Source organism: Microtus ochrogaster, chromosome 18 (genome assembly GCF_000317375.1).
Source record: "Microtus ochrogaster isolate Prairie Vole_2 chromosome 18, MicOch1.0, whole genome shotgun sequence".
NCBI lineage: Eukaryota > Metazoa > Chordata > Mammalia > Rodentia > Cricetidae > Microtus > Microtus ochrogaster.
The window spans coordinates 14,222,227-14,245,883 of record NC_022020.1 but is presented as its reverse complement, the minus strand read 5'-3'; the positions used below and the strand labels follow the sequence as shown (position 1 = coordinate 14,245,883).

At 42.9% G+C, this 23,657-nt stretch overlaps 1 protein-coding gene across 8 annotated transcripts in view; it reads right to left on the bottom strand.

Moving 5' to 3' along the window:
- Positions 1–23,657, bottom strand: part of Dtna (dystrobrevin alpha) — a 370,950-nt gene that overhangs the window by 5,577 nt on the left and 341,716 nt on the right. For 4 of the 8 annotated variants that reach the window (XM_026783424.1, XM_026783428.1, XM_026783427.1 and 1 more), the window contains 6 exons: positions 21,665–21,761; positions 10,577–10,736; positions 7,657–7,746; positions 6,944–7,109; positions 3,007–3,139; positions 872–920 (listed from right to left, as the gene is read on the bottom strand). In XM_026783424.1, the coding sequence (XP_026639225.1) occupies positions 903–920; positions 3,007–3,139; positions 6,944–7,109; positions 7,657–7,746; positions 10,577–10,736; positions 21,665–21,761 (664 nt within the window). In that variant the 3' untranslated portion in view covers positions 872–902. Of the gene's footprint in view, positions 1–871; positions 921–3,006; positions 3,140–6,943; positions 7,110–7,656; positions 7,747–10,576; positions 10,737–17,562; positions 20,089–21,664; positions 21,762–23,657 lie in introns of those variants that run through there. The other 4 variants (XM_026783425.1, XM_026783426.1, XM_026783430.1 and 1 more) reach the window with 2 other exon arrangements.

The following is a 23,657-nucleotide window of genomic DNA, read 5'->3' as shown; positions in this document are numbered from 1 at the left end:
ATAAAAGTTGAAATAACAAAGTTGTTCTGAGTCCCGTGGATCTGCTCCACTTCTGTGGGTACTCGTGGGAGCTGGAGCATGTGGAGGTATGCATACATGTGCATGTCCACAGCTAGTTATGCTGTGTCAAGTTCTTTAAAACTGTATCCCACATGTCTACCTCCTGTATAGTATCCTGATGGACAGAGGAAAGTGAAACTCATAAAGGATTAATAGTTTCTTTAAATTATGCTAAGTTTTGGTGAGATTTGTATTTCAAAATGGTTCTAATAAAATGCAGAACTTGAGACTTGGATCACGACACTCAAGTGATTTTGACGGTCAAGTACCAACCAGTATTTCAATGATAGAGAAAAAAAAATGACTTGAGATTTTGGCCCATTACTAGGCAAATCTTTAGAGTGGCATAAAATAACCTAAATGACATCTTGAGTTAACTTATCACACTGAAATCCCCAGTGGATTTGAAGTAGTCATCCTCAAACCACAAGGCTGCGGGATTTCCCCCTTGGTTGTGCTGTTCCTGGTTACAGTGTGCACATATGTTTTTTGAGGACTTAGGAATTGACTGACATCCAGAGGTGCTGGAGTAGCTTGGATGCCATTAGTGATGTGGCCACAGAGACTCTGGTGCACCTCAGGAGCCATGGAAGTTTCTGTGACAACTGCCCTAAACAAAGAGTAAAATGTCAACTCCAGGGATGTCTGGGGGATTTACACAGGACTGGAATGAGCTCTGCACTTGAGTTGCCACTCTGAGGGCAGCAGGGAGGGTTCACACTACATCACACGGAAAGAGTGAACTCAGGCTAAGAGTCATCACAGCTCAGCCTACAGAGTCCATGCTTCCTCCCAAACAGCAGGTACTTACTTGAGAGGAGAGTGAGAAAGGGATATTGCATTCAACCTTGCAAGCTGACCTGTGGGTGACAAAGGACACAAACAAGAAAGGTGACATATCAAGTCAGTGAGGCAGTCAAGCTGGTGAATTATTTGGCTGGAAGCCATGCACAGAGACACACAGAGAGGGAGGGAGTCCGGAGAACAACAGAGGCATTCCATCTAGCCTGTCACCTTCAGCTTACACAGCCTTTGAAGAGAAGCACTCCACCACACTCCAGGATATGCAATGAGGGGGAGCACGCGGGCCCCTCCCCTGCTCTTTTCCTTGAGGTCATCAAGCACCGAAAGGCAAGGAGAGAGAGAGAGAGGAACCGGGGATTTACTGGGCATGGCAGAACTTCAGATAGATCTTGCTCATAGAACCCCTTTACTTTGCTCATGTAACATTAACTAATAATTCATTAAGAATCTAATATTTGTTATAGACTGGATAAAAGTCACCTAAAAATGTAACAAGTACAGTTACTCTTGTCACTAATCCCCAGAAACTGAAGATAAGCTTGAAGAACAGGGCCTGGCAGGCAACTCCAACAGGCCAAGTCAGATGTTAATGATCTAGCCACATCTCTCTGCTCCATGTGCCAACCCATGTGAGATGCGCACAGGACACCACCCCTTAGGCTTCCCAGAGACTCCCAGCCAGCTCCGTCCAAGGCTAGCTTCTCTCTAGGGAGGAGCCTCAGAAGTCACCAAGAACGCACACTCACCACGGTTTTATAATTGGGTGAACATATTGGTAGGTGGCACAGGAGCTTGGCTCTATGGACTAATTATTATTATTGTTCTTTTTAAATGGCTGTTTTCACTGTTTCTCAAAGGCAGGAGCTAGGATGAAAATGTTAAGCAGTACTACGTTCAGGTGAACTTGGGATCGGTTTCCCTGCTGCCGCCGTTCAAGGCTCATACATAACACAGAAGCCAGACCCAGGTGACAATTACTGAGTCTCTGTCCTTCACTGACAGAGTGAGAGAGGGCCATGGTGACTCAAGACTGTGGAAAAGGCTCCCGTGGCCATTAGACAATAGGTCTGATGAGCCTGGGGCTAGCTGGTCTCTACCAGAAAAACATCCTTGAGTCCTCTAGGGTCCAACTCTACACCCGAGGAGAAGCAGGCAGTGGAGTATCCCTGAGGGACAAACCATTACTGTTGGCGAGAGTAAGTAATGATATTATTCTTAGTGGCATGAGCTATGCTCTGTGAATTCCCAGATGGGTTAGTACACTTCAGCCTCTTTCGGTATCTACCTGTCTGCACCTTGCTGAATGGGGGCTTGCAGATCCCTCATTGTTTCTCAGTAGGTTTCGTCACCTTCGCCCTTATGTTTGATGTGATGCAGGCAACAAGGAAGTCAGAGACAATTCAGGGGGAGGAAGTGGATTGGCGTTTATTCATCTTTCTTGTGCCATGTGTTCTTTATATAATTATCACTATTTTCAGCTTTTTATTTGATATGTGGGTTTCTGTTTTTACATATGTTTGCATGTGTGTGTATGCATGTGCATATGCTTGCTGGTCCATGTATTGGTACAAGCATATGGAAGCCTAAGGTTGATGTTGGGGGGTCTTCCTCTGTTGCTCTCTGCCTTATTCATTGAGGTCTTCTAACTGAACTCAGGGCTCACCGATTTGACTAGTCTGGTTAGCCTGCTGGTTCCAGGAGCCCCTGCTTTTACCTTCTGATTGTTAGGATTATAGGCTGGGCTGCCATGCCTACCAGATTCTGGAAACCCGAACTCTATCCTTCACACTTGCTCTGCAAGTGCTTTATCCATGGAACCATTTCCCCAGGTCCCTACATTTTAACTTAGGAGAGAAAAAAAAAAAACTTCTAACAATCCTAATGTGTTTGTATTGGTTGCCACTATCAGTCTGCCAACATCACAAAGGCCCTTTTCACTGTCCACATCAGAATCTGGAAGAATAGACAGCTACAAGAGGCATTTAACACATCACTGTATGGGATGCATGGACTGAGGAGTACTACCAGAATATTCTGGAAAAGTAGTGAAGAAACAGGGAGGAAGGCCTGCATTTTCAGGGAGGGGGAAGGACCCAGTTGTGGAGGACCGTGGAGGGGCAGAGATGCTGCTGCCCCCTGTACCTGGAAGGCTTCGTCCTGCAGTTTCTGTTTCAGGTACTCCTCCATCTGCAGCTCAGTCTCCAGCTGCCGCACAGACTCGTTCTCATAGTTCTCATCCTCGGGTTGTACGTAAGAATCCCCATCTTCCGGGACGCTGGGAAAACACAAGAGGTGTTTGGGAGGAGTCTTAACAGGAAAGAGTGGGTGGAATTCCTGCTTCCTTTTTCACTCTCTTCCTTCATGTATTTTTCCTGAGCCCTCCAAATTCACTTTCATGTCTTCTTTGACTCAGAGGAAAACGAAAACAAAACAACAGTAATAACAACAGCAAAAAAGTCTGAAGCTTGGAGAAATATGTGATTAAAATATCTTCAATTTAATCAAATTGAGTGGGGAAGTCATTGGCCGTTTATGTTTTTATAGGGTATACGGGAACAATAGCCCATAAAAACGTTCTATAGTCTTATAGTCTTAAACAAGGCAAATTTGTCTTTAGAGGTAATGTCTAGGTTCCCAACATGAGATTTTTTTTCTGAAAGGCAAGTGAGCCCTCTAGTGAAATAATGTTTAAGGAAATGTGTGCATGTTTTAACTCTCTTTGTGTTGTACCACATGCTTAAACACCACACACACACACACATACATACACACTCGAGCATGTGCACACATATATAAACACACTTCATGGTATAATAAGCCTTATAATACCAATAACTTGATACCAGGATATTGTACCCATAGCTCTTGAACTTACAAATTTTTATTAGCCCTGGAGCTGAAAAATCCATTTTCATTGTTCACTTCCATGACAAAATAAGCAAATAAGATTGACCCCATCTAGTAATAGTAATGGGCAGACAAAGCCTATTTCTCCCATGTGTAAAGACTCACAGGGCTGAGCACAGGTTCACAATCTAAATCAAACTATCGCTCTTGGAGCTAAAACAGTCCTTTTTTTTTAAATGCTGACAGCAAAACACCCTCCAAAGTGAAAAGATGGTTTAAAGAGAGGTTTTGGGGATGGGCATTAAATGCCATTGCCCATGCTTATCTGTGGGACATACTATGTTTGGAGGTTTAGGGTCAACCTAAAACAGTCCGTGAGACTTTTATGAACTCTTCATTTTCATCTACCAGATCATTTGCTGGAAGCTGGTGCTGGTCCCTGGCACCCAAGGGAGAGTAAGCATGTCAGAAGTGGGGAGGTGTTTCATAGTCCTGAGTTTTAGGACTGGGGCAAGGATGCGTTAGATAGCTACCACATAATACATGATAATAAAAAGATACATATTTTTATATTTACTAGAAAAAAATCTGTCAGTTAATTCACTACTTTGAATAATATATCAAGCAGTTCTTGATTTTATAGGCAAGAACAAGAAAACACCCTAAAAATAGAACCAGTCACACTGCCATTTGCAATGATGTTGTAGCGATTTGTTCTGCTCTCCCAGGCTGCTGTTTCACAGCTGGCTTTCAAGACAGGTCTCTTTATAACTCTGTAACTTCTGGCCTTTACTCGTTACTTAGGACGAGAGCCAGGACACCCGGACTTCTGCTTAGTTTCATCACAGGGTCTGTAGAGCAGCCCATTTATCCTGTAGACTAGCTTGAAGTACTTCTCACATTAAGCCTTATCCTTGTCATGATTTTCGTGCTTTGGCTCTTGCCCATATCTATCAGAATGTTAGGTCCTAACACCCCACTTCCTCTTCTTCCTTCTTCTTACTTTTTTCCTTTCCCCTCTGGGCTCTTCAGCTAGGTCCCTAATTTGCCCTTCTATCTTAGCTTTGGTTTCCTCTGCTGATGGAGGGTCATAGCAAGCCTAAGGGAATGTCACTGATGCTGCTGGTTTTGGCCAAATAACACAGACCTAATCAGCCAGCTCTCCCTAGGGTGTTTGGTTAGGAGTCACACATTCTTAGAAACTGTTAGTAATGTTAATTCTTAGTCTCTAGCACAAGCAGTCTTTATTTATTTATTTTTATTTTTCTATGAATGAGTAAAACTGTCGGGAATAGGCTGTTTGGTCCTCTGAATGACAGCCAACAGACCCTTCTCTTACTGGGTGTCTTAAGTGGGAAGCTACCAGCTAAGCAATACCATCTTTGGCAATTGGCCAGACTGCAATTCTGGAAGTCTGGCTGTTTTGAACTCTGTACCATTCATTACTCTGCAGGAACACCACTCCAGCAGTCAAGGATTACTGCAACCACAGGGGCTGCAAGAGCCACAATTCCTGCTTAGAGTACTTGCTCCAGTCACACACACTCTAGGCAACTCCCAGTGGCTTTGGAAGACTCCATTCTGTGAACTCTGTAACACTAAATAACTCTGCTCAACTGACAACAGTGTTGGCTCGGGATGGAAATGGGGAAACCTGTCCCGTGACTCAGGAAAAACTCAGTGCAATTTGAGGCTCATGATTGGCTCATAAGGTTTGAGAGAAATATATTTATGCACACACACGTGTGTGTGTGTGTGTGTGTGTGTGTGTGTGTGTGTGTGTGTGTAGTCTTTCCTGGTATGGTCATCTGGAAGACATCTCTCTTGGTCATTATCCCAATAAATGTTTCCACTGAATGGTCTTTTCCCTACTTATGGTTCTGTCGTAGGTAGGATGGCTGTGTTGACTGCATAAAGAACCCAGCCCTGCAATGGTAGCAATACTAAGCAGGTGCCTAAGAGGTGGAGAAAGTCACTAGGAGCTGAGGCTCTTGAGGGGCTCCAGAAAATGGCCAAGGGCAGAAGGCTGTGCAAAACTAAGGTAGAATGATGGTGGAAGCATCGAGAAGACGAGAGACAGGGAAGAAGCTGGAAGCATGGAAGATGACAATCTGTGATGAGCCAATAGCAGCAGTCACCACTAGGAGGACTATAGCTCCAGAGAGCTGTCATGGGTCAACATTTGAGGGTTCTGGCTTCAAGCCTAGGAAGTATCACCATAGCCCCTGAGCATTGGTAGGTAAGACCAGAGCCACAAGCCTCTGAATCTGAAAGTGTAGTGTAGTGCCTTTAGTTCTCAAGGCTTAGAGCCTTGAGAATTTGTCAGCCAAGCCCTGAGCCTCTGGAACTCAGGCCACAGGTGCTTAGGCAGTTGCCCCTTGTCCATCCATGACTTCTGTTCATAGAGAGGTTTGTGATAACAACCTCTGTAAATGGTTTCTGCAGGACTTTATACATATTTAATGAGCCAATCAAACTGGGTTCCTTTATAATGAGATTCCATGTGTTTAATGACGTCTATCTGATGCCATTCTAGCCTTACCACTGTCCCCTAAGTAGTAAACTCAGGAGAAGTGATGACTTCTCTTCCAAAGTGGCATATGTGCCCTGGGAGAATGCTTTCCCTCTTATTGACTACAAGTGACTTGAGACTTAAGGTTTTGCTTCCAATTTTACCATGATACAAATGTGGTATGCATTTACCAGAGACCACACTTCAGTTTTGAATTATTATTGTCCCCAAACAAGCAATATGTGTATGACACTGTTTTGTGATTTGGCATCATGGATAAGTTGCAGCCCTGTGTCAGTCACAGGGGTCAGAGGGCTCATACTTGATTGACACCCTAGAGTGCGCTCGTCCACAGCATACTATGACTTAGTTGTATTAGGTAAGTTTTTGACTTCCAGGAAGTTTACTGGAGTATGTCTTCAACAGAATTTGAGGGCCATCCGTGTCCAGTATGTCAGGTGAGTCAGGCTTTCATTAAGCACTCATTGTTTTACATTACTGATACTTTCTGGAAATCGGTCAGAAGGAAGAGCCCCTAATAACAAACTTAAATGCAGCTCTCTTCTGCCTCTTCTAGCAGAATGGGGAACTGCACCCTTTCCAGTTTAATTAATTAATTAATTAACTAACTAACTAATTAATTAATTATTTTTAACTTTTAGAAGTCACCTACAAATTGCTCTCCAATTGAGAAAATACTTCCAAGAACAAGATACTCACATGTCGCCGTGCATGCTACTTGCAGCTCCACCGTGGATGTACCCGGGTTTTCGGGCGTGGATTTGGGCTAGAAAAGCCTTTTCAGAGGTTGGTGATGGAACCAGACCTTCAAACTGAGTTCTTGCAAATTCAGAATCCTCAGTACTTTCTGTTTCACTCGCCACCTCTAGTGGGCAGTGGAAGACACAGAGAGTCACCCCTTAGGAAGCCTATGACCCAGAAATAAAGGCCCGGACTCCTCAGGAAGCATAGGGCCTAGAAACAATTTTCCAGGTTCCACATGCAGTAAAGTCAGGGTGTCAGCCACCAGTCTTTCTTTTTTCCCCTCTAAAATGAGAGTGGTACTTAAATGAATTAACTATAAAATAGCTTCTTTATTCAGGGCTGGAGGTTAAGGTGGGTAAGGGCACTTTCTGCTGCTGTAGAAGACCGAGTTCCATTCCCAGCACCCATGTCGAGAGGCTCACAGTCACCCACAGCCAAAGCTGCCAGGAATTAGAAACCCTAGTCTGGCTTCCACATAGACAAAGCACCTGCACAGGCCCACATGTCCACACACACATGTGCAGACACATACACGCGTGCACACACACGTTTAAAAATTCCTTTAAAATGTTAAAATCTCATTTTGTATGATCAGGTTTCCAAGAGGGACCCTGAGCATAAGGACCCTTCCACAACAAACCCACAAGGGACAGGACACCAAAACGCACCTGAATTCAGCTCTTTCACCAGCGAGGACATAGTGTTAGTGATGGAATCTGCGGCTACCAGCAAGTCATTCCTTAAATTCCTTCTTGAACCTTCAATAAAGAGGCAACAATTTCAAAATGATACAGCCTTTCCTTCCCCACCAGCTCTGTGTTGCTCATCTGTCAGCTCCTCTGAAGACCTATAGCAACAACAGGAGCTATGGTTTGTTCCCTGAATGGGGGGGGAAGTAAACTGGCCCTGAGGTAAAAGACCCGGAGAATGACGAGGTTTGTAGATTCGTTATTTCCTCTGGGAGGTTTTGAAAATGAAAGGGATCAGCATCGATAAGACATGGTGACTTGGCACAAGCTTTGGTCCTCACCATGAATCAAAAGGTGTGGGTACCCTATTGAGCACAATTCACATTGCCAGGAGAATTGTAGTTTTCAAACATCTCTTGTGGTCCCAGCTTTTACCTGGCACCTGCCCTCTGAGCACACTAGTGGCTGCCCTCTGGCAGCACAGGCTCTGTCTCCTGCTGGGGCTTCCAGAGATCTCTGGTCCAGGACTGATACCTTTTGAGACTGGGACACCGTATACAGAATGCTCCCAGAGAGGGGAAAAGGGTTGAGGATTTTTGCCACTGCTCTTAAGATACCGGGCAGAGGAATGCCTGGTATCTTAAGCTGGACTTTTACTGCTGGAAGGTAATCCATGGTAGAAAAAATCATTCTTATATATCAGGCCGGTAAGGGCTAAATGGGTATTTTTAGGGTGGCATGGGAGTGGGTAAGGTGAAGATGGATCCAAGCATTAATTACCATGATATCTTTGGAAGAAAGGGTTCAGGATCCCAAATTTGCCACTTACAAAAAAGTTACATAGCATGAGTGTCTTACAGACCAGGGGGTGCCTGTAAGTGACATACCATTGTCATTTCTCACAAAGTACCATTAAATGAATAAAGCAATAAATATATTTAAATTAGAAAATCAAAGAGTCTAAGTAAAAACATTAATCACAATATAAAGCACAAGCAGATTTAACATACTGTGGGTCTTTAAAATCTGGTTTAGGTGAAGGACACTTTCCCTTTTAAAGATTAAAAAAAGAAACATATACTGTGAATTACATAGGTAGCTCTTGCATGGTATTCACGCTTAGATGAACCTTGATATGGAGCCTCCATTTTCCATCACAGAAGCAAGCAGTCTGCTAGCTTTGCCCATTGAAATGAGTTAACATTTTATCCCCATACATGATGGATAAGACAGTTTGTTTTCACACATGGTTGCTGTCCTTAGACACAGGCTGATAAAAATACTACTAGGCAAATGATGATTCTGATTAAAATGTCTATTTCTGTGGTCATTAGTGAAGTTGCACATCTTCCCTCTGTTGGCAATTTATGCTTCTCTTGTCTTCTAATTCCCATTATCTGTTTTGTTAGGGAGGCAAGCCTCCATATTTTTTGCATAGCTGAAGTTATAAAATTTGATTGGCACACACACCAATCTATTATTTAGTCTCTGTCTTTGATTTCTGTTTTTCTTTGATTTAAAATAGCCAGGATATTCATAATATATTTCTAAATTAAAGAAAAGGGAGATTGTAGACTAAGGTCTAATTTGTGTGAAGGAAGAAGCGTCTATGAGCTGTATCCGCACATGTGCATAGCTATTTATACATAAAAAGTATGGTGGGAAGAGCCCATGCATGAGTTGTGATCGCTTCTAGCAGTGAAATTGGCCTGATTGGGAAGGCTTACTGCAAGGGGATTTCTTAATAGCTATAAACTTGTAAAATGATAGAAAGAGGAAGGCTAAAATCACTTAGTTCGGGGTGCCTATGATGATTAGTAGTACTTTTCAATTAGACAAAAATCTAGAATCACCCCGGAGATGGACCACTAGGCACACCTGTGAAAGGTTATCTAGATTAATTTAGCCTCTGAGAATGTTTGTGAGGAATTATCTTGATTTTTTTAAAAGATGATTTGGGAAGACCCATCTTAATAGTTGGAGGTATCCCCTGGGAAGGGGATCCTAGGATGTATGAAGTGGCGTGACACCAGCACACGCGTGTCCCGCTACCTACTTCCTGACTGTGGCCAGGCTGTGACCAGTAGCTTCAAGCTCCAGATGCCTGCCTTGACTGCCCTACCTTGACCTGCGAGATAAAATAAATGCTTTGTCTCTTCTGCTTTTTTTGTCAAATTATTTATTAATTGAGTGGGAGAAGAAAGGGAGACAGGGGTCCTCTGTGGAGAAGGCTGATCGCCAGCTCTTCTTTTTCTACTGAGGGTAACCTTAGTCTTGTATCCCTGATTACAGAAGCCAGGATCCAACCCTCTAGAGCATCTCAGTGTGAAATCTGTAAAATGATGACTTGTCCTTCATCAGCTCAAAGTTGGGATTGTTAAATCTCTGTCTTGACTTTGATGATGATATGAAATAAGAGTATCAGGGTGGACTGAAGTTGTAAAGAAGTTCTTGTGCCCCGAGACTCCAAGATTTACTAAAAGTGGGGTGGGGCAAGAGAGGATGAAAGAAGACTAAATGGGGAGGCAAGGAAGAGCTGCCAAGTGGCTTTCTCAGACGCATAGGCCAGGCTCTGAGCCAAAATATAGGACACCCTAGCAGAAATGTCCTACCCATAATCTGTAGGACACATGCGGCTCAGGATAGCCGTGAACACAGCACAGCCCCAAACCACAAACTTACATGATACATTATGAGGTTTCCTTTGTAACTCGGCTCTACAGCTTTTCAAGAATGAATTTTGGAGATGACAAATGTGGCCCTGAGAAGCCGAAAGATTGGACCCTCCTGTGAGTGTCCACGTGTGGGTGTGATGACTCTTGATGGCCTTCTGCTCAATGGGTCTCGGCGAAGTGTTTGCCAGGCACACGCAGAACACAGGAAAGGAGAGACTACTTACTTTGTGCAAAGGCCTCTTGCACATCTCCCCCTACCCCAGTGAGAGAGTCCTGAGGGGTGTGCGTTGGGGTGGAGCAGGCAGATGCGGACCGGATGGGCATGGGAATGGGCCTGCTGACGGTGTGGCTGGGGGAGGAGCGAGGGGAGCCTGCCCCCTGGGTCTGCAGAAACAAGACACATCATTAGTTTGCTTTCACAAGAAAAGCCCATATGCCTTCTCTAAAGTCTCAGGTCCCATGTTAACAACAGTGAGAACAACATTCCAGAATATGAGCAAATCTCAGGAAACCAAGGAGACTATCCTAAACCTAGTTGCATGTGTAGATTAATCTAGTAAGCCATCATACATAATCTGAAGTTTGTGTTCATATTGATTGTTCTACAATATGATCCCTTTGTCCTTGCTATGAAGCTGTTATTAAACAGATGATTGCAAGATGTGCTTATTTCTCTAAGAAGCATGTCTACATAGAATAAAAGACACAAAGGAGCAATTTTCCCCATGGACTAGGAGACTATCTGGTACAGATGTGGTATCTTAGTTCCCTAAAATCCAATCTGCTTTGGCTTCATCTTTAGGTACAACTCAGAACATGTCTTAAAATATTTCATATATTGTCTCAAATAATTGCACTGGGATGTACACTGCTTAATCTCTGCTTTACAATAAAAGTTGACATTGTGACATTACTCTGCAAATGAGTGATCTGAATGGGGAAGAAGAAAAAGAAATATTGGTGTCTTTTATTCTTTCCTTCACTAATTGATTTTAACTGGTGATTTTGCATATGTACGTGTCATGCAATGTTCAACCCCAGGGAATGCATCTGCCTCCCAAGTGTCTATCATGTTTTCAAGATGAAAACATTCAAAATGCTTTCTTTTGGCTTTTTAAAAATATATATTTTTTATTTTTTGAAACATAATTATATTATTTACCCCTCCTTTTCCTTTCTCCAATCCTTCCCATGTACTTTCCCACCCTTGTCTTGCTCAAATTCATGGCCTCTTTTGAGATGATGAGCACACGGCTGTTATTTGTAGTCATCCTCCCATTCAGAATAGTGCCAGAGCGTCTGGCTCTTGCCTAACTGCGTCTTGGTACCCAACCTTCAACGTTTCCCCATCATTTCCTTTGCTCTACTGTCCCCAACTTCTGATAAGTACTATCACTTTCCATTTCTTAGCACCTGCTTTGTATATTTCATATATGGGTAAACTTATGTGAGGTTTATCTTTTTGTACCCGACTTACTTTATTTAACATATATCTAACATATGATCTTCAGTTCTACCCCTGTTGCTGCAATGGCAGGATTTCTGTGAGCTGAATCATATTCCACTACAACACACACACACACACACACACTCTCACACACACACACACACACACTCACTCACTCAGTACATTTTCTTTATCCATTCATGATCTAACGGTCACTTTTGACTTAAGCATGGGACTGTAGATATCTCTTTGTTATCCTGACTTTATTTCCTTTGGGTAATTCACTCAGGGGTATTGCTGAATCACAGGACAGCTCTAACCTACTATTTTCTATAGTGGCTGTACTAACTTAGATTCCTGCCAACCATGTTCTCTTCTCCCTACAGCCTTGCCCACACTTGTCAGCCTTTGTCCTTTTTATAATAGTCATTCTTCCTAGGAGGAGGCACTGTCTCATTGAGGTTTTGATTTGCAAGAGTTGTGGTCTCTAATTTTTGGTTACTGCTTTCTGAGGGAACACCCTTTTCTTTAGGCTTTTGAGAAAGCGGTAGTTTAGCAGAAGAGTGATAATATCAAGATTTAAAAAGAAGTGAAAAAAAAAGTAGGAAACAACTAGAACACTCATTTCTGCATTGAGATCTTTGGCATGAGACCTTTAATTGTAAAGCTTTGTTTTTACAATGAGGTCCTCGGAAACAGACTCCTGGTTTCAATAATTAGTAGAAAAGAAAGAAAGTCAAGCATGCGTGTAAAACATGCAGGGAGTCCCTGGAGTACACAGTAGCCGACCATGCACTCTTAGCGTTCCCTCCCAGGCTGTTGACTTTGGCCAACCACGGTAGGAACTCTTTTTCCAGAAAAACCCAGAGAGCAATTGCCTACCTGTTCACATTCTTAGACCGGCAGCATGAAAGCCTGCTTTGGGATATTCTGTTTAGACTTTTGTTTTAACTGCTTGCAGTTAAACATCCCACCCCCACCACACACGCGCACACACCATTGCTGTAAAATGCCATGCTGTTAGCTCTCCCAGGCTCGGCAGGATTACATAACTGTCAAATCTCTAAAGCGAAGAAAACCCAGAAACACAAACAAGGCGAAGCAGAGCACAGCCCAGAACTCATGTGCTGCCCCATGGGCTGGGGATTCTCTGTACACTTGTAACAGTACCTGTTTGCAATGGTCTGTCCAGGCACGGGGAGGAGGACTCAGGTGGTGATGCTTTTGCCTGCTTTCCTCAGCCTGCTCAAAGAAGGGCCTGGGTTTCCCAGAAAACAGCATCTCAGCTGTTTCTCTGACACCTTCTGCATCTGAGATAACCCTGCACTTTGAGCTTCCATGTCAATGAGGAGCAACTCCTCTGTGGAACTGAGCATTCTCCTGCCCAAACGGTTTTATCTATCTACTGCCCATGGATCTCTCCCCATGACCAGGGAAGGGGACATCCTCACTCTAAGTGTGCAGTTGTGATATCCCAGGGCTCTGAAAGTGGAAACGATCACCCTGCGGGAGGTAGAGACAGTAGCTGGGCCCATAGCTGAGCCCAAGAGACTTTGAGTCCTCTGGGCTGCAGAACTCTTTAAGAACCATGGCTGGTGGAGTGTTCATCACAGAAATAGATGTTGCTCAGGTGCCTTGGGGGTGTCTAGGTCTGCCCGGCCCTCCTGGGCACCCTGTCCAAGGTAGGGCTTAGGAAGCACTTCTGAGCTTTTCTCATCTGTCTTCAATACCAAAAGGACTTCAGTCGCAGGGGGGATTTGTGACTGGTGGAAAGAGAAGTGAGGTGGTAGAAAATAGGCTTCCCTTGGCAGTCTAGCATGGGTCACCAATTCGACCCTAGGAAGCCAGGGTTTTTAGTTAGAAAGTTCACACACACAAAGACTTGATTTTTTGTATGCATTTTACAGGGTATAGAGCACTTTACCACACACAGTTCTGTTTTGTGTTTCTAATATAGTAAAAAGGGATAATACTGTATTTGAATAGCAGTTTGAAATCTCTAAAGCACTTTAACCCTCTTACAAGTCAATGAGATGCTATCATTCTCATTCAGCAGGTATGAGGCTCAGAAGATAACTGATATATACAAGATCTCCATAGTAACGAGAGGCAGAGGTAAGCTTAGATTGTAAGTCTGAGGCTTTCCCCCAGCACCCCAGGGTCTTCTCAAGATGTGACCAGCACCACATGCTTCCAGCTCGATCTTATTAATTTTGGAAATTTTAGCAACTAAAGACTGAGAAGCTTCCACTGTGACCACAGCATAGTGTTCTGGGCCTATGGCAGGGCAGGTAACACATTTTCCTTGTTGGGTTGTGGAGAGGTGTGGGTGCCCAGTGCTGCTGGAGGGCCTTTGGGCTGTCAGCCAGGTCTGTAATTTCTTATCTGTAAACAGATCTAACAGGCACACATTTCACTGGTGATTTGACCCCAATAAGAGGCGAGACTATTGGTTTAGGTACATCATGTTACTCTTCAAAAGCCTGAAAACAGGAAGAATTCTGCAACATGGCTGCACCCAGGGCTCTCAGCTATGGTGGTACGGCCACACTGCAGTATTCGACAGGCAGTGCTGGGGCTGTGCCTCCAGTTCTGCTCACAGAGTCTGTGCCAGAGTCCTTTGGCTGTGCCCATGCGACCCTTCCTTCTGGTGACATTTGTAGAAAGGTGTCTACTTTGGCTTCATCTCTCCAGGTGAGAGACTGTTTTCTATAGTGCACCGAGTTCTCTTGGGCGTTTGTATGTCTGAAACATTCCCATCCCCATCTCTTCCTGCTTCGTACCCATTCCTGAAGTAACTTTCCACTTGCTTTTCTGATTCCTGTCTCCAAAACTCCCAACAGTGGATCTGTGTTAGAGGAAAATAACTGGCTGTGGTTATTTCTTATGAGAAAAGTCGCCAGCTGAATCTAAGTTACACCAGTGTATGAATGGCTAATAGACATCACGCCCAAGTCATAGTCAAGTGAATACCTAATTGCTGCAATTTCAAGCAGTCTGGATGTGTAAACAGTTTTGGTGGGGGATTCTGTGGTTGACAAAATCATTTGTCTCCATCTTTTCTGCACTTTGCACCTCCCAAGTCATGTCCATCTTTTACCCAGAGTTCTCAGAGTAGGATCCTGGTTGCCTGGTAACCATGACTTTATCTCTCTATGATAGGACACTGCCCAGTTTGATATTTAGCACCTACTATAGAAAATGGCTTCTTTGGTTTCTTTTCATGCCACTCTGAAAGGGCAATGGGACAGATCACTGAGTTTCATTTTCACAGGTTTTCTGTAGCTTGGTCATCCATGGCTGTCTACCATGAACTTTAGAATAAGTTTCTGCAAATTCCCTGAGAAAACTTTTCCCTAGAAATGACTTCATGATTTATGGTGGAAAGACTTAAAAGACAATGGTCCATGCAGATCAATATATGGATCCAACATTCCCAAGGAGAATTGATTTATGGATGAAGGAAAACATATATCACAGTTGGCAATTTAAAATAGCTCTCTTCCTAGAGGATAAATGAAAAATTAATTTCTACATGCATCTTCTGACTGCAATCCACCTGTTTCACATCAATTTTTAAGAGCCTGGTAAGATCCATACATTTTTCATTTCTTTTTTCACAGGATGTATTTTGGCTTCTACTCAGCTCTAGAGATAGAGGACGCTTCACAGAAAGGGACACACGTGTAACTGCTGAACAAACTGACCCTGGAGAAGTGCAGAGTGCTTGTCCCCCATCCTCTTATTACAACCTGCACAGTCTGGCTTCACGGTCTGGCTGATGATGATGCTACCTGGCCCTGCATCTTGCAGCCTGCCCCTGACAGTTAGTACCCTACAACCAGGGAAAATGAGGAAGCACAAAGTCACCAACTGCCACCATCATCGCTATGATTACTGGGCTTTTTAAGGTCTGCTGTGTACAAAATGTAACGGTAACTGAAGACATGGTTGATTCCGAATGGTCAGCCATGAGGTGTTGTTTGACTCAGGTTTTTAAGCAGAAGATATCTGGGCAGGAAAGGCAGCAGCATGGAGAAGAGAAAAGGGTGTCTGAGGTTTATAAAAGTTTGAGCAAGACTTGGGACTTGCAAAGAGCAGAAGAGACACGCAGAGAGACCACTGGTGCTGAAGCTGGTACCAGGTTCCATGTTAAAGGCAGAGATACGAGGAAGCTTAGAGGAGGAACTAGACTTGGGAGCCTTCAGTGAAGACGGTATCTTGAATGAGAGGGTCGATGTCCATGGGTTTTGAACAAAGAGATTGTTTCCCCCCACTTCTCTAGAATCAATCAGCTATAACTTTAAAATAAGATTATTATATATATATGTACATGTATATATAATATGTGTGGTATATAGTCTGATAAAGTACATCATATATTTTTGAATACTAGATACCAGTTTCTATATGCAGACACCATATAAACTTTCCTCCCCCAGCCTTCTGTGGAGGACTTATCAGCTCTGTAGGAAGTCCACCGATAGAATGAGGAAGGCTGATAAAGCAGAAGGTGAAATGAAGGCTGGAAGGTTGGCTGTGTGTGGCCTGCTCCTATTCCCTGTTACATTTGAGTGAGAGCAAGACATGGAATTTTGAATGATGTCAGACTCTGCCCCCAACCAAACAGGGACCAGTTTGATTCCAAGGTTTAAAATGTATTAGTTTTCAATTTAACCCTTATTGGGAATCCAAAGAAAGAAAGATTCCTGAAAATAGAGACAACCTGATTTTGGTTCTTGAGTATTAAGTACTCTACAGCAATTATGTCTTTATGCAGTGTGTCTGTTACCCCTCCAGGATGTATCTGGAGTATGTTGTGCAACACACGGGCATTGGCACTCCCAGACACTCACACTACTATCTATTAAAAATGTACTCAGGAATGTATTGATAGCAAATACTACGGAATTTGTGCATCTAGGGACATATCTGATGTTAACGGAAGCCAGACAATCTTATTGGGGTATTTCTTTTTTTAAAAAAAATATTTATTTATTTGTTATGTATACAATGTTCTGTCTGTATGCCTGAAGGCCAGAAGAGGTCGCCAGACCTCTTTTACAGATGGTTGTGAGCCACCAAGTGGATGCTGGGAATTGAACTCAGGACCTTTGGAAGAGCAGGCAATGCTCTTAACCTCTAAGCCATCTCTCCAGCCTCCTTGGGGTGACTCTTACAAGAGATCTAAACAAACTGAAAGCAGTGTTCACATTTCTTCCACAGACTGAGACTTTGTTAGTCAACTGTTAGGAAAAGAACCAAGTGAACAGGTGTGCGTGTTCGAACATTTGAAAAGTTTATATGTGATTGCACACATATGCCTACAGATATTTGTTTTTATATTCACTATTCAGATAGCATTTGCACAGAATGCGTCCACACCCACTGTCTTTTAAGATAGCCACAGTAATCCTCTGAGGCGCGTGCTATCAGAGCGCTTGAGATGGCCACGAGGTTAGCTTACTTTCCTGTTTCTTTATTGCTGTGAGCTCAATCAGGGGCCTCTATAATTCAGGCTGAACTGCTGGGATCTTTCTAAGAAAATGACTGAGGCTTTGTTTTGCAAACTGAGTTAAGATACTTGGTTTTAGATAAATGCATAATAGTTGGGACTGGGATTATACCAGAAGCTTCTAGACCATATTGTTACTGCAACTACAGGCAGCTGTTTTCACTCTTAAGATATTTTTATGAGTGCTCATTTTATAGCTCCTTCAATAAATCTTGAAGGTACACAAGGAAGAAAGAGGGTAGGATAACTTTGATTCAAGTTTTGTAAAAAACACAATTTATTGCTGTGATACCATAATCATATTATATTACAGGCACTATTTTTTAAAATTCATGTTTTCTCCTCAAGGGGGATCATTTCATGCATTACCTATAACAAGAAACAGTATATGTAAGGAATATAAACACCAGCATAATAAAACACTACAATGAACCACACAGATTTATGATAAAGCAGAGGCCATTAAATCAAGCATGATTGGTTGTATGGGGGATTTAGAGTTTGATTTTTTACAGAGAGAATGTTCCCGAAGGGGAAAGACTCATAAAACAGAATTTAGAAGTAGATGCCCATCTAAAACCTCTAAATTCTCTCCTTAGATCATGTTATTCCATGAGAACTCGATTTGGAAGGAATTTGTTGATTTTCTTCATAGGCCCAACTCAGTGGGGCTGGATTTTACGGGGCTCTACGTTTTTAGTTTTGACTAAAGGTCAGCATAAGCCATGACCACTTGCAATCGCTTTTCTATTGTATTGCTCAATACTTTCTATAAAGCTCTCAACAAAGGCTTGCTTTAGTTTTAACGCAGTAGGTTTTCTGAGCTTTGGAGAAGTGGTATTTCTCTGCTGATAAAACCCTGGCTTACTATTTCCCTCTTTTGTTTTGTTGCTCAGGGGTTAGAAGAACAGCCTGTCCCCTTAGGGGACATAGTCCCATTTTCTCTTCCTTAGCATCCCATTCTTCTATTTCCTTTCCGTGGAGCTGCTGCTTATATGCTCTGGTGTAAGTGACCCTGACCTCAGGTCAGCTTAAGGAGAAGCCTGAGCAGAAACCAAGCAGCTGGGAGTGAAGCCATGTGTTACCCACATTTGGGTGGCACTGACTGACAGATCACGTCTATCAATGCTGCAATCCCCACCACTGTTACCCTTCAAAGTGCAGAGGCGTGGCGGGGCTCCACAGGAAAGGCAGAGAGAGGGAGGTGACAAAGCCCTCCCTAAGAGTCATTCCCACAGCCTGACTCTGTGCAGCCTCCAACTTTCTGGTCCACAGAGCCTTTCAGAGTATACTGCTTGGGAAATGGAGGTAAGGGGCACTGGGAAAAATGTTTTTTAAAGCAAGACTAGTGCCCTCTCTAGGAGAAGGAAGTTAGACTAGAACAGCATCTTCTGTTTCATGTACATGCCTGTTTGCAAAGGGAGATATTAAGGATTAGGCATTTGCTCTGCCATGATCTAAGTCCAGTGGCCACACCCCAGAGATGCAGGGATGGGCAATGATACAGGCTACAAATCCAGGGCATCTTTAACACAAGGGAGTCATCCCTGGTGAAAACTTGGCATCAGCCCAATAAAGTAACTTTTTCATAATATACAAAATAATGCCGCACATTGTCTTTATTGTTTGAGTTACAGATTTGTTTAACATGGTTCTTTTCTTTTCTTTCTTTACAGACCCTTGGGAAGAAGAGTTAGAAAGTTTCCAGCGTTTTGCAAACATTCTTTGTTACACACAAACACACAGAATGAATAATAGGAAAGAGCATACAGAAGAATTAACAGACCCATTGAGACTGGACAGGTTGGAGCTCTCATTAACATGGATAAAATGTGAAATCTTGAAATAACGCGGGTAACTGGGATATCATCATATGCTTTGGTACATGCACAGGTAGTCAAGCTGCGTTTCTCTTGCTCTAGTTTAGTGTAGTTCCTCTCAGTGTGCTGTTCTTCTGCTTGCTTCTGACCTGACCACAAGGGCACACAGGGTTTCAGGGGGTGACATCCTCAGACAGTCATGATGCCTCTATCTCCAGAAAAAAAATAATGTGTGGAATGACCTTATGAAACCACAGAGTAGAAAGGTCCTTGGGAAGGATGGGAGAAAAGGACATTACCTATTCTTCATAGAATTTTGTTAATAAATGGCTTTGGAGGAAACACGAGGAAGACCGGCAGCTAGAAGCCCGGTCTTACACAATTGAATACAGGGCACAGGGTAGAGGGCATGGTGTCGTAGTTATGTGATGGAAAGGGACTCATTACCCAATTCTTATGAAAAGAGTTTCTACGCCCTTTCAGAGAAATGGAAGCTGAACCAAATGTTCACAGTGTGGAGGTTTGCTCTTGTAGGCTGTAGCCTGTGAGACAACATTAATGTTTGTGTAGCTCTAGTGACTGACCTTCTACTAAGAGAAGGGTCTGGTCAATAACCTCAAAAAGCATACCATGGATTTGAAACTTAACACCCTTGGGGAATCTAAAACTTTCCCAACAAATCACAGATCATTCTCCCTTTTAAACATGAAAGAGGTCTTCATTTGTTGCCGAAACTAGTGACAGTTATAACAGAATGCCAAATTTTATAATCTCAATTCAAGCACTACGTAGAAATGGAAGCAAATTAGTATGATTTTTCTCTCTCTCCAAACTGAAGCACGAACATACATTAGAGGCCAAAGCAATGAGAACGCCAGCAGGACGTGCGTCCCTCCACTGTTAGTTAAGACCTGCAGCAGGGACATAACTTACTCCCTGCTTCAATTCTTCTTCCTACAGAAAGATCGAATCAATAACAATTAGATTACCCAAGGTTCCAACCAAGGCATGTACACAGGGAAGGAAGGCAAGAGACCGGAGGCGTCAACATGGCTTGATCACCTCTCCTGGCTCTGCCACCCCTGTGACTTTAGTTCCAAGCCTATTTAGGTATTTGAGACAACAGACCCCCATTCCTTTCCTCCATGTATCTGATCTGTCTGTCTATCCCAGTAGTTGTATGTCTTGGTACAAAATCTGTTCAGTTGGGTGGGATTGATCCCACAGTGGCTGCTGGCCAGTAGACTCCCATCTCATCACTACAGTGGAAGAAGTATAGGAACACCAGCAGAGAGATTTTTCAAAATTTCCTGACATTCAGGAAAGGGCAAGATGGCCTCAGTACTTTTCACTCGACATATTTTCAAAGGGAAGCAGAAAAGAGATGTTCTGTTGCATCAAATGAGATAATAGGCTAGAAACAGGTTACTAATGATCCAGTCTTAGCAAAGACAGAACCAATATCAACCCATCAAATCCCCAGCTCTACATTGTATATGTCCAGCACACTGGAAGTAAATTTTGTTGAGTGACGATAAAGCATTTCCCAAATGCATTATGAAAGAAGGGACTCACGGCCAAAACTGTTGGCTAAGTTATAAAATGGAGCAAAGAAACCAAAGGAAAGGAGAGCCGCAAGTGCAGTGTCTGGGGCAGAAAAGCATCACAAAATTGCCTTTAAAAAGAATTTAATAAAGAAAGAGAAAAGAAAGAGAGAAGGGAATAAGCAAGGAGACAGAAGGAGAAATTAAAAGAAAAAGAAAGGGCACAGAGAAACCACAAATACTAGTGTGGGGGGGTGAGAATGCACAGACTGAAAACCAGCCTGAAATTCCTGTCTCACAGTGAGTGCTGCCCTCAGCACATGGCAGGTCCTGTTTATATTGGTTCCCACTTGTTTCCCTTGGGCCAGATGACCATGGAGCACTGACAGTGCTATTGGCCCAAGTGGCCATGGTTCTATCCACCTGCTGTTAACTGGGAAAGTCATATAGCATAACTGGTAACAGAAATGAGATCTAATTAAAGGAGACTGCTATTCTAAGGAAGCAACAGCCTGCTGCCCTCTACAGGACTTCTAGCATGTAATGCCTTTCACACTTAACAGTTTGCACTTGAGACCCGTGGAAGTCATGTGACTCATTGGAGCCACAGAAATGCAAGAAAATATTTGCTGTTATTGTCGACTTGTTAGTCATCATTTCCTAATTTTACGAATTAGACGTTAGTCTGTGTTCAAGCTAGTCAGAACTGCTAAAACTGATCAAAGGCAATTATAAGCAAATCCAGTTTTATAATTTGAAAGGGCGTAAAGAGACTGAAAATAGGCAAAGAATTTGCCCTGTGGTCCTTAGCAGTCTAGTTCTAGAAAGGGGATGGATTGAGAACCACCACTCATCGACTGCTACTGTTTCCATATTTGAGCTCGCAACACTTTGGGAAGAAATTGTATATAGTAACTGGAAAGTCATTGCAAGCAATTTTACAACAGCGCAGTGTAGGTCGGAGACATAGATGTAAGAGGCTTTACCTTGAGCAGCTTCATGAGCCCTTCCAGCTGGACCATCAGCTCCCTCCGGCTCTCCTGGAGCGCAGACATCCTCTGTTCTAGCTCATCCTTGCGTTGTCTAAGGAAGAAGTCACCATCATCAGAAAACCACTCAGGCTGAGTCAGTTCGCTTCCTGGTTTTGTGGGTGTGTAGTTGACTGTCTCTAAATGGGCTTTCCCATCCAGTCTTTGATAGTGTTACCAGGGAAGCACCTTTCCAGATGGGTAAGTGATTGTAATGCTATTTGTGAGAAGTCACATGGCATGTAAGCAAGATAGAGACCCTTCTTGGCATTCCTACATTGTGTTTACTATCTTGTTGGTGTTGTTCTGCTCTGCTGGCTTCAGAAATCAAACACAAACTGAACAGTCACTGGAAAGTGTAGTAGGGAGCTGCGGGCTGGTTCCCGCCACCCAGCTCCCAGCCATCGGCTAGCTTAGCCCCAGAATAATTACACGGAAACTGTATTCTTTTAAACACTGCTTGGCCCATTAGTTCTAGCTTCTTATTGGCTAACTCTCACATCTTGATTAACCTATTTCTAATAATCTGTGTAGTACCATGAGGTGGTGGCTTACCGGGAAGGATTCTAGCCTACATCTGTCTCAGGTCGGAGAATCATGGTGACTGCCTGAATCTGATTTTTTTCTCCCAGCATTCTGTTCTGTCTACTCTGCCTATCTAAGCTGCTGTCCTATCAAAAGCCAAGGCAGTTTCTTTATTAACCAATGAAGGTAACACATAGACAAATGACCCTTCTCCCTCAGGAAAGGGCCAGCCATACAGATCTTCAAAATCCAAAACAATAAATTTATATAAAATTTATTAAGACCTTTGGAAATCTGATGTAGGGTTGCAAACTAAAGTTTGTTCTAGCATATGTGCATGAACCAGTCATGGCTTTTACTGGTTATAACCATTCTGAAGTACTTGGTTTGGGCTTGGTTTCATAAAGTGAAGTCAGAATAACCTGTTGCCACACCCTTGTTCTGTAACTGAAAAGGAGGAGTAAAGCTAGTGGTCGCTTTACAGAACTTGTCAGAAATGGTCAGCAGCCTGGAAACCAATCTGCACTCCATCATTTATGCGGACATTAAGAGGTATGAAAACAACCCTCAAAAGAAAAATGAGGCAGCAGGAAAAGTAGCCCAATCACCAATGGATATTGCAACCTCCACATTCAAGGTGGTCAAACAACATGAAGACCAAATAATGCTTCTGATTTCCTTCTGTTAACTGCATGAATTTCTAAATAAATGCCATTTATTCTGAAATTCCATGCGATTGTTTTTAATCTAGTGTCTCTGTGTTAGAATCTAATTTCTTTGAAGATAGATTAAGGGCAGTAACATTTTAATAAGAATTACGTAGGAGATAACAACATATATCCTCAATCACTTTCTGAATTTGAGGACTGGACCATGGTTATAAAAGAGAATGTTTTCCTAAGGAAGCATATACATATATCCTTAGTGGTCTGGAGCCATGATACCTGCCACATCAATTTCACTTTATTGAATCTCAGCTTCCACATTTCTGAAGGGAGAATAATGGAGCCTTTCTCCCAGTTTGCTATTGCGTTCAGTGGCACAGCATACATGGAGCCAGCACATACTAAGTATCAGGTGGTTAGCACATGGGGAGTGTCCATTTGTCACCATGTCGGATCTGCTAATGTGACTTTCAGTTTCCCTGTGACTTAAGTAAAAAGGGAAGCATACTCATTTAGAATGGTCTGAGTGATCTTAATATAAAAATAAAATTGAGTATTCATTAAAGCAGGTCCCCAATTTCTTGTTTTCTCAAGAAAGGTTCTGGAAGGATGGAGTAGGAAAGACACAGTAAGGGTTCCTTCCCATGGATGCTGTTCATTCCTGTGAACTATGACCAAAGCAACTTGGTAAGAGGTCACAGTCTTAGAGGACTCTTGAAAGTCTGAAATAACAAAAGACTAAAGTACAGAATTCCCAGGTA